Genomic DNA, 11461 nt, shown 5'->3' with positions numbered 1-11461 from the left:
GATTTATTTTGCTTTGTATGTCATGGCGCCAGGGCATTTTACTGGCATGGAAAATGTGTTTGCAGCTAACACATACACTATATTTCCAAAAGTATTTGCTCACCCGCCTTGCCTCGCTTACAAACTCAAGTGACATCCCATTCTCAATCCATAGGGTTTTATATGACATCGGTCCACCCTTTGCAGCTATAACAGCTTCAACTCTTCTGGGAAAGCTTTCCACAAGGAGTGTGTGTATGGGAATTTTTTTACCACTCTTCCAGAAGCACTTTTGTGAGGTCACACAATGATGTTGGACAAGAAGGCCTGGCTCTCAGTTTCTGCTCTAATTTATCCTAAAGGTGTCCTGTTGGGTTGAGGTCAGGACTCTGTGCAGGCCAGCCAAGTTCATCCACACCAAACTCTCTCATCTATGTCTTTATGGAATTGTCTTCATCAAGCTTCGTCTGTGGTGTCCTCTCTTGATGACGAGCGGTTCAGCCACAGTGTTCTCTCTCGGCCAGCTGTCTCTCTTTCACTCGCTCCCTCTCTTTCGCCTCACTTACCAATGACAGTACAAGAGCTGGAGAGAGATGTCTGAGCGGCTGAAAACATCAGTTGTCCACTGATTGTGGCAAATAGTAGAATTAAAGTGTAAGTGAACCCCTGGCTCAGAGCTAACTCCATCCACCTCTGTAATTAAAAAAAATGCACAGAAAGTGAGCAGTTTGGTTCTGAGAGAAGGGAGGGGAAAAGGACGGGGCTTTCCAGATGAGGCAGGACTGACAGTGATGTCCCTTTGACAGAGAGAGACACAGAGTCCCGCAGCACTGCTGCCTCATAGCGATCTTTTAAAGTGGAGTAGTTTTCCCCTCTAGAGTCCCCCTGATGCAGGCTATAGTGTTGTGGTGGACCGTGGTGGTTCTGAGCACCACCTGTTCGGTCCATTGGCTCCAGCAGCAGCGTTACTATAGCCGGAGCTCCCAGAGCCGAGACAGTGCAGGTGCAGGCAGGAGGGGATGGAAGTGGTCTTTGAATGGTAAAGTCAGTTAGAGGCGGTAACGATCTATCTTTTATATAGCGTTTGTCACATTAGCCCCACCTTTTCAGAAAAGATTTCTCAAGGCAGATGTTAGTTTGAGCTAATTAAAAGCCGTAAAATCCAGATTTTTATCAGTTATAACACCAACACTGATGTGTTTTGTTATAGTTCAGTCAGATACCTCAGTGTACAGTCCAAAAAAAAAGTTAAAGTGTTCACTACCTCTTTAAATAGCAGAAACATGGAGCAGATAAGCTAGGTTGCATTCTGTGATGTGTAAGTGTTTCAGTATTATGTAGGAGGTGTTTCTTTCTCATGGTCAAAGGCACCAAAGATAATTACCCTAAATGCACACTTACATGATTACACATAATATTTTCATTAATACAGAGAGGCAGCATCAACAATGAACTAGCCACAATAAAAGCATGCAAATAATTAATCTCCCTTTTTCATTTGTAATTCTTTTTATTATCTCTGCCAAGAAGGTTATGTGATCGGCAGGGTTTGTTAGTTAGTTTGTTAGTTTGTTTGTTAGCAACATAACTAAAAAAAAAATTTTTAAAAATGAATAAAATTTCAGGAAATGTCAGAAATGGCATAAGGAGGAACTGGTTAGATTTTGGGAGTGATCCGGATCACCATCTGGATCCAGGAACTTTTTAAAGAATTCTTTACTATTGGGAGATAGGGCTAATGGCGGAGCTCTGCGCTCTCCGAGTGCTTTTCTGGTATGTAAATGTATCTAAGTTGAGGATAAATTTTTGCATTGACTTTGTACTTGAAGTAGCTAGAAAACACTTTATATATACTATACATACTATACTTTGATTTTGATTATACTTTGATTTGTAAAGGCAGACTGAGTATGTCTGGTGAGGAGCGCCTTGTGTTTGCCCGGGGCCTGACTTTGGCCAGAAGCAGCCCTTCCTTATCCATTGTCACTCATTTACCTTCAAAAGCACCAACTGATTAGACTGGAGTTTGTCCACAAACAGCTGATTAAATAAGGCACCAGACTGTGGGTGAGAGGGCTGCGGTAACATCTCTTGATCATGGGTAAGTGAATTTCAAGAATATTACTATGTTCTGACTGGTTTGAAGTTTTATTTTGCACCACTGAAATAGTGGCCTTGCAGTGTTTATTACAAAGACATGTCAGGAGTACAGCACATATACATGAAACTATTTATCAATTTTTAATCTAGGGTCCATGCCTTCTCAACGTGTTTGCGGAATATTGGTATTACTCAGCCTAGGTTTAGTGTCATTCATGCCACCCTGCGATGGAGGAAACATTCTCGTGTTTCCTATGGACTGGAGTCCATGGATCAACATAAAGAACCTGCTGGTAGAGCTCCATGCTAGAGGACATAACCTCACAGTGATCAGAGCCTCTAACAGCTTACGAATCGAGGAAAAGTCTTCCTTCTATACATCTATAACCATCCCAGTGAATGAGAGAAAGGAGATTCCTGTTGATGATTTCATTAAGGAGAATATACAGGTATGTTAATGTGCATCATTTTGTCATTCATGTGCCAAACTTTGAATTCCTGTTTTGAGAATTTTTTCTTACCTTTTTTTTTCAGGTGCAGAAAGGGGGGGCATCTTTTCTCACTATCTTGAAACTAATAAAGAATTTCTTTTCCATTATTTTTGAAACACATGAATCGTGGGCTGAGGTTCTTGCTAATATCCTAGATGATAAAAATATGGTTCAAAGATTACTGGATGCCAAATATGATCTTGTTATCACTGACCCAGCCATTGCAATGGGAACCATATTAGCCAAGTATCTCAAACTGCCCACAGTGTTTACTGTTCGATGGAGCACTTCTGGAGATGGTCACTTTGTGATGGCCCCCTCTCCTCTCTCTTATATCCCAGCCCCAGGATCAGGATTAACAGACAAAATGACCTTCATCCAGAGGGTCAAGAACTTTTTCTACCATGGTGTTGTTGAATACCAGCAGAGAGTTTTGCTGGGACCATACTATGATTCCCTCTGTGATAAATACATTGAAGGTGGATGCAGCATCATCTCACTTCTCCAGGAAGCAGACATTTGGCTGTTCAGATCAGATTTCGTGCTTGATTTTCCTCGACCCACAATGCCAAATATTGTCTATGTAGGAGGGCTTCAGTGCGAACCAGCTCAGCCTCTGCCAGCAGACCTGGAGGACTTTGTTCAGAGTGCTGGTGAGCACGGAGTCATCATCATGACTTTGGGATCCATGGTTGACGCTTTGCCTGAAGACCTTGCAGATGAAATCGCCAGTGTCTTTGCCAAGATGCCCCAAAAGGTAGGAATGATCAGTAATTCACTGCAACAAATACCTACATCACCAAAGATGCTCAATATTATTTTCATGATCTAAGTATCATCAGATATTTTCAGAAGATTTCTAGACCACTCATATGTAAGAATGTACAGACAAATGTGTGTAGTTTAAAGCATTATCACTGGGCCTGCTTCAAGTTTTTCTCTAGAATCCTACACCTTAAACTTTGTATTGTTCAAATGCCTAAAGTTTTATGTCTGGGCCTATACTGGTTTGAATTTGTACACATTTTATTTCAGGTGCTTTGTCATGGTTGTCTCAGGGAACCAGCATGCAAAGCTGCTGTTTAGTTAAAACATTGTAACCTAACTAGACTGTGTGGTGCAGAGACAAATAATAAATTCATAAATCTCTATTTTTTCTGATCAGGTGATCTGGAAGCACAAAGGAAAGAGACCCTCTACTCTGGGCAATAACACCCTCGTAATGGACTGGATGCCCCAGAAGGACCTCCTGGGCCACCCTCAGACCAAAGCCTTTGTGGCTCATGGAGGCACCCACGGAGTCTACGAAGCTATTTACCACGGGGTCCCTGTGCTCGGCATACCGCTGTTCTTTGACCAGTATGACAACCTGCTACGTCTGCAGGAGAGAGGAGCTGGGAAGATCCTGGAGCTAGCTTATGCCAATGAACAAAGCTTTGAGCAAATGCTCAAGGAGGTGCTCTATCAGGACAGCTACAGACAGAACATTCAAAGGTTGTCCCGTCTGCACAGAGACCAGCCGCTGGCACCCATGGATCAGGCCATATTCTGGGTGGAGTACGTGATACGCCATAAAGGGGCTCCTCACCTTCGTACAGAGGCCTATAAGATGCCCTGGTACTCATACTACTCTTTAGATGTACTGCTACTATTGATGATGGTAGCAACTGTGCTGCTGCTCTCCACTTTTGCAGTTTTAAGGTTTCTATGCTGCAGACACAGAAGGAAGTCCAAGACTAAACAACACTGATTCAGATCAGATTTGACACAAAGAAAAATGCTTTAATGATTTCTCTAAGTTTTGTATATAATCAAAAGCCGCTATATTAACAGGAACCCTGGATGTTAAGTCATGATGACTTCTGTGTATTCTGTATTAAGAAAACACATCAGCCTTACTGTGCAATGCATATTAGCTATTGATGTCATCTGGCTGCCCCTTTTTTCCCATCTTTTGAATTGATCTCACCTTGATCTCCTTACACTTGATTCTTCTTCACTGTCCAATGTCCACATGACAGATTGTTTTATGTTTTTGTTGGCTTTTTTTTTTTCTCAAAAACAGTCTGACAGACAATCAATAAAGCTGCTAGTGTGATAAGTTTAAGTCTTTGTTTGTGCATGAGTGTCATCCATACACACCTCTTTCTCAGGGGTTACTCATAAGTAATGAAAGGAAATAGCAAGACATCTCACTGTAAAGCTAATGACATTTAAATCCCACACCAGTGGTTTGATTTCATCATTGCATTCGCCTAGCAGAGGTCGAAGCACAGCCAAGGCTTTCATTAGAGGAAAACTTCAACTGTAATGCAAAAAGAACTGTCTATTATTTGTGGAAACAAAAACTTGGTTGAGTTTGTTTTTGCTTCATTGTGGTTTCATGTTTGGCTGCTCTTTCACATATGTAAACCAACAGGGTATTTATAGTATGATTTCAGCCAAGCATTGATTAGGGAAAACAGTAAACATTTGTAGATAGCAGAAGCCAACACACCAATATGATAATATGGATTCTATTCTATTTGAAAAAAGAATATCTTCTCTCAAATACACACTGACTTCATCTGGCATGATTTTATAGCTTAAAGCAAGTTTTCATCCTGTAAAGATTTGTTGTATTTTTTACACAATAGCCTCACAACTGCTGTTTGATATATGCTTATGAGAAAACATGAAAACAACGATCTTAGGACTTGGGGGTCAGAGGAGTCTCTCTTGTGCACATGTGTGAGCAGCTGCTAAGTGGGTGGAGTATATTTTAGAGTAGATGCACTACCTCTGGGCCACCCTCAGACCACAACCTTTGTAGCTCATGGAGGAACCCACAGAGTCCAGGAAGCCATTGACCACAGGGTCCCTGTGCTCGGCATACCGCTGTTCTTTGACCAGTATGACAACCTGCTACGTCTGCAAGAGAGAGGAGCTGGGAGGATCCTGGCTAGCTCATGCCAATGGGCACAGTTTTGAGCAAGCACTCATGGAGTTGCTCTATCAGGACAGCTACAGACAGAACGTTCAAAGGTTGTCACGTCTGCACATAGATCAGCCATTGGCACCCATGGATCAGGCCATATTCTGGGTGGAGTACGCGATACACCATAAAGGGGCTCCTCACCTTTGTACAGAGGCCTATAAGATGCCCTGGTACTCATACCACTCTTTAGATGTACTGCTACTATTGATGATGGTTGCAGCAGTGCTGCTGCTCTCCACTTTTGCAGTTTTAAGTTTTCCATGCTGCAGACACAGAAGGAAGTCCAAAACTAAACAACACTGATTCAGGTCACACTTGACACAAAGAAAAATGCTGGAAGAATTCTTTTAATCTTCGTATTTTAAAAGAAATTGATATGTTAAGTGACTTTATTGATATCTTATCATTAGTCAAGAGGTAAATGGAAGTCAACAGATTTTGCATTGTTAGGAATATTGTTAGGAATAATTTGACATGTTCCAAAGACTTTAGCTTAAATACCAAAAAGTCATGTGATTATTCACTGAAAATGATTAAGTCAGCGTTATCCTATGAAACATTTGAATCACAATGATAACAGCTGCTTGTCAAGCTCACATTATGTACCCTTCTCCTTGGTGCAATGCATGCCTGGGGCACCATAAGTTTTGTTGCCCTGATTGGCTCGAACGTGACAGACCGAACCTCCAGGGTTTTTTTCTTTCTTTTTAAGGAAGTTCTCCTTTTCCTAAACAGACTATGGGGTGTTTTCTATTTAACTGTCTATCTGGCATGTCAGGCTAGAAGTGACTACAAAGACGGCAAAAAAACATGAAAACAACATTGAGAATTGATCTTCTTTAAATAAAATTTCATGTTGAACCATTAGTCAACAGTTACAACTTTACATATCTAGTAGATAGAGAAAAATATTTGCTGGTGTATTTATATTCATGTGACAAATATAGTCCCAGTAATCACTCTCTCTAAGGTCTTTGTTTTTTAATCACTGATGACTCTTTTCACTACAGGTGCCTGTTGCAAATCAGAACAGCAACTGTGAGAGTATTTACCAAACACTTTTGGCCCTAACTCTCCATCGACCCATAGTTCTGTTAGTCACTGGTCTAATATCAATCTTAGTATTTTAACCAATCGGTCTGTATTTAAAGTTCCATTTCATAACCAACATTATCTCAAGACACTTTACAAAGACAGCAGGTCCAAATGGTACTTTTTGCTACACTACTCATTTAGACGCAACATTAATCCACCACAGGCTTAGCACTAAGCAACATTTAACAACATTTCACTGGCAAGGAACAACTTCCCTCTACCAGGCAGGAGCTTTGATTAGAACCAGACTCAAGTTCAGCAACCTTCTGCCAAAGCAGTGTTGAGGTTGTAAAGGGATTCAAGTAAAAGTAGTAAAAAAGAAGAGAGAGATCCAGAGAGAAAGAAGAGTAACAATATATAAGCTGCAGCAAAATGTGATGTTTTTACCTTAAGATATAATGCCACAGGAAGCAAATGTGGAGGAAGTCCTGTAAGGAAAAACTTCCACTCAATAAATGGACCCCTATTTGCAGATTGGGTCTGAGTTTCTCTTCCATGCATGACTTTGTGGGGGCAGAAAATTTAGAAAAAGAAAATTCAGAGTAAGTTTAAATTTGGTATTCAACATGTTGAAGCAGGATATTAAAAGCGGATGTAACTGTGAGTCATTTACTGTAAAACGGTGTGTGCTTCTTCCAGTGAAATTGTTCAGTACAGGGTCAAAGTCAGTTCAAAAAGGAGCAAATACAAAGATAGCCTTATATGTGGAAGTCTTGAGTGAGCAGGGGGAAAAATGACTTAGTCTAGAATAACAGAAGAGTATAACATTTTTAAAAAATTGTATGTTTGGGGTTTTAACATTTTTTGTTATTTTCAGACCAAAGGGTTCATGTAGTTTTTAAGGTACTATAACTTCTTAAATTGCAGTGTTTTTGTGTCTTGAATTGTGTGAAAAAATCAAAGTTCAATAAGTGTGAAGGTGAATTCAGGAAATTAAAAACAATCTAAGACAGTCTAGCTGACTGTACATCTCTGGCAGCAAGTCTCAAAGACGTTCTTCTAACCCTAACCCTAACCCTATGTCAGAACGAAGAAACACATTAAAACTTTTGGATTTAGGATTAAACAGAAGTTTAAGGTAAGGGTCCAAAACCTGACCTGCAAAACCTGATTACATCATGTTAAATACAGCTAAGTAAAAAGTCTGCCCACAGGGAAAAAAGCTTGTCCTCCATGTAAACACTTCAACACAGCAAGTGTAGCTAATGTAGCTCCATTAGCTGAATAAGCTATGTAAATAACAGAGCTATGTGACTAGCAGAGCTAAAGCTAAACTCACAAAACAGCTACGTAAGCTATTCATCAGTGTTATCTGCCTAGCTGAGTGAGCTTTAGCTACATCTGCTTAAGCTCACTCAGCTATGTAGATAACAAAGCTACATCGCTAGTGTAGCCAAAGCCAAGCTCATAAAGCAGCTACATAAGCGCTAAATCTATGTTAAGCTTATATTGCTAAAGCTAACTTAGCTATAGATAATAGAGCTACATACTCCCTCATAGTGCCGGTATATGTTAATTTATAACTTTAATTCAGTCGCTGCTTCGTCATGTCTCCTTCTCGCCCCACCGTCTGTCAGTCACACATCCATCAGCTGTTGGCTGTGTGTATCATCAGTCAGAAGCTCAACATGTGTAGCGTGACGGTTCGCTGTAAACTGCAGCTGTAAACTTAGCTAAACTAACTTTGAGCACCATGGAGTCCACTGTTAGCTCCAAAAAGAGAAGCTTTAGCCCCAGTTAAATGTGCCATATTTGTTGTCTGACAGCAGAGTAGAGACACACACTCGCTCACCAACACACACACACATTAACACACACGCTCATCTATCCGTTGTGTCCAGCACTGTCAAAGCTCATCTGAGAAATAAAGACCACAAAACAATAAATTAACCTCTTTCCTTAAATTACAGCAAACGTGTTATTGACTGAAATTTTTTTTTGAGAATTTGAAATATGGATGTCCTTAAAGAGATGACAAATAGTTTGATTTTACTGATGCAGTTCTTTATATTTCAGTCTGTTGTGTACAGTTTGAGTCAGAGTTAGTCAAGACAAACTGTGTAAGCATTGATAGCCTATTCAGTACAAGAGGAGTTAGTTTAAACATTTCTGAATACACCTGAATGCTTTGCAATTAGGACTTTCAGCTGTATAAAGGACATATTATCCACCCATTTTTTTCCAAAATTAAAAAAAGTGTAAAATCTTGTCTCGTCTCATGAGATAAGCATCTCATCACACCTCTATACATAGGTATATCATCTACCTAGCTATGTTAGCTTTGGCAATGTTTGCCATAGCTCCCGTTGCTAAAGCTAACATATGTACATTGGCTTACATAGTAATGTTAATTGCATAGCTAGCATAACTCTGTTAGCTTTAGCTAAAGCTAACATAGCTAAAGTGAGCCTGTAAGTAACCAAAATGAGTGTAAATGTTGAGCCCTAAGTGTCTCTACAGGTAAAGCCTTTTTTAAAGCTTTATTTTGTAAGTTTTGTATTGATTTGAGCTGAGGTAACTTTACTTCCTGTTTAACAGTAGCAGACTTTTACTTTGAAAGCGCCAGAAAGGAAGTGAGAAAAGTTACCCAGGTACAATTGACTATAGCGAGAAAAGTTAATGGAGCAAACAAAAACAGAGAGCAACAGTAGAAAGTAAAAACCCCCTGTTCAGGCATTAAGCTCTTACAGTGATTTTTTATGATTTTGTGACTTCTGCAACTACAGTTTGTTGGATTTTGTCAAGTTAAAATAAACCATAAAAATCATCAGTTTAAGAGTCAACTGTCATTCATTCAGGAGGGATGCTACATTGTCCATTATCTATTTCTATAATTGATCTATACACAATTTAATCTCAGATTACACCTCTGACCTCTCAGGCTGTAATGTTTGCAATCTGGTTATTTCATGAGTATAGCTGCCAGACTTTTGTTTATGAATAAAAGTGAATTTAAAAAAAAAATCTAAAACTGTAAAACTGTAGTGGCAACTTACAACACTTCCTTTCTGAGATAAATGGTGTCTCAGATGCTGTCAGAGAATATATGTCTATGTATACAGTGCTTAACAAATTTATTAGACCACCCTAACCCTAACCAAAGTAAGGTTTATGCCACAGCTGCCCTAAATTAACAGCATTGGTAATTACCAAAATCATTTTTTATGTTTCTGCAATGGTTAATACAACAATTTGTAGAAGCTCTTTAACCCAAATGATATTTTTAATGCTAAAATATAATTATTATTGTTAGTCATGAATTTTCAAATTTACTGATTTACAAAAAACTGAAAAAATAGGAAAGTACATTATTATTTCTTGATTAATATGTCAAATTATAGTTATTTACTTGCATTCCTGAACAGAAAAATGAGTTTTAATGGTTGAATGTTATGCTTGATTAATTTATGACTTCTCAGAGAAGCCCAGTGAGCCGGCTCAAATTTAAGTGAATTCAGTTTGAAATTCCTCATTCCTGTTCAAAATGGTAAAACATGGAGAGCTCACTGAAAATGAAAGAGTCTGCATTAAAGTAATTCATGATGCTGGATGGTCTTTGAGACAAATATGACAGGTGGTCTAATAAATTTGTTAAGCACTGTAAGTGGAAATGTATGGTCTACAGCCAGACCGCTCTCAAAAAGTCAACTCTCAAACAAAATTATTCAGTCTTGCTAAATGTTGAAGCATAAACATCTCAGAAATGCTCAAAGCTGCCAAGTTTAACCATGTTATTCATTATAGAGCTGTTTTGGTGGTGTATTTTGGCTAACCTTGTAATTGATAAGGCAGGGGGAATGTAATTGTGAATGAGATTTTGGAAAATTCAGCCCAAAATATGTATGAAGACGACATCTTTTGGAATTAAAGCTTGTTTTGTACATAAAGAGCTACACTATGTTCTTCCATTTTCAATGGATCGATTTCAGCAAGGAAAATTGAATTAATACTATCAAGTTGACTGTATTCTTTGCATGGCTCTGATACAGTTTTTTTCCCACAGTCCTTTCACAGAACTCATGATTATCTGAGATTTCTTTAATACTAAGTCCAGCCACTTGTAGCCTTTGAGTTACATGTCAGTACTTTCCATTAGTTGTATCCTAGGCAGTTGTTTCCTGAACATCTACTTAATCTGTTCAGACAATTGTAGCAGGGAGGCGGACAGGGCGGGAATGGAGTAAACTTGTCACTGTGTTGGAAACAGAGGACATGTGCTCACTCGCTGGCTTGCTATGTGTTTCCCTTGGCCAGGACCTCATGCTGTGTCGTCCCATCAGGCAAGTCCTGTCTGAAATTATTTCTGGCTCTCTGTCTCACACACACATGGACGCACAAGTCTATACCAGCGTTGTTTGTATGTTTAAGTCTGTCTCCAGCTCTATGTGAGAGTGAAATGTTGTAATGTGTTGACACAAAGTTATGAGTTAGCCCACACAGTGACAGAATCAGTTGTGAGAATTTCAATTAAAACCAGAATTTTATAGTCATACATAAAAGTTTAAATAAAAGTTATGGGGCACTTTTTCAATCAGAGCAAAACAGACTAAAACCTGAGTCATCTCTGACTCACTGATAACTTGCTGAGTCTGGCAGTTCCAGATGTATCTGCCTTGCTCCCCTGTTTACTGTAACTACGGTCCATCAAATATCCAAATCCAAATCAATGATGGTTCTTTACACCTGATAAGGTCAAAAACATTTATACTAGTGATAAACAAAACATTAGATTGTGCTCCAAATTGTCAAATGATTTGCCATCCTCTTCTGTTACCAAATTTCATGATCTCATTAATCCAAAGGAAATCCCCACTGACTG

General features: G+C 39.2%; 1 protein-coding gene across 1 annotated transcript; it reads left to right on the top strand.

Moving 5' to 3' along the window:
• The first annotated feature begins 2076 nt into the window (after positions 1-2076).
• Positions 2077-4320, top strand: LOC121518516 (UDP-glucuronosyltransferase 1-2-like). The gene is made up of 4 exons (XM_041800866.1): positions 2077-2080; positions 2230-2528; positions 2614-3327; positions 3736-4320. Exons 1-4 carry the CDS (start codon positions 2077-2079, stop codon positions 4318-4320), a joined length of 1602 nt encoding a protein of 533 aa, XP_041656800.1.
• Positions 4321-11461: the final 7141 nt, after the last annotated feature.

Source organism: Cheilinus undulatus, linkage group 12, assembly GCF_018320785.1.
Source record: "Cheilinus undulatus linkage group 12, ASM1832078v1, whole genome shotgun sequence".
Classification (NCBI taxonomy): Eukaryota; Metazoa; Chordata; class Actinopteri; order Labriformes; family Labridae; genus Cheilinus; species Cheilinus undulatus.
The sequence above is the reverse complement of the archived record's forward strand: the minus strand, read 5'-3'. Positions and strand labels throughout refer to the sequence as shown.

What these genes read in the sequence shown, in the direction of transcription:
- LOC121518516 (XM_041800866.1), top strand. An exon ending in TCATTAAGGAGAATATACAG is followed by an intron (nt 2,529 to 2,613) that starts GTATGTTAATGT and finishes TTTTTTTTTCAG; the next exon opens with GTGCAGAAAGGGGGGGCATC. An exon ending in TTGCCAAGATGCCCCAAAAG is followed by an intron (nt 3,328 to 3,735) that starts GTAGGAATGATC and finishes TTTTCTGATCAG; the next exon opens with GTGATCTGGAAGCACAAAGG.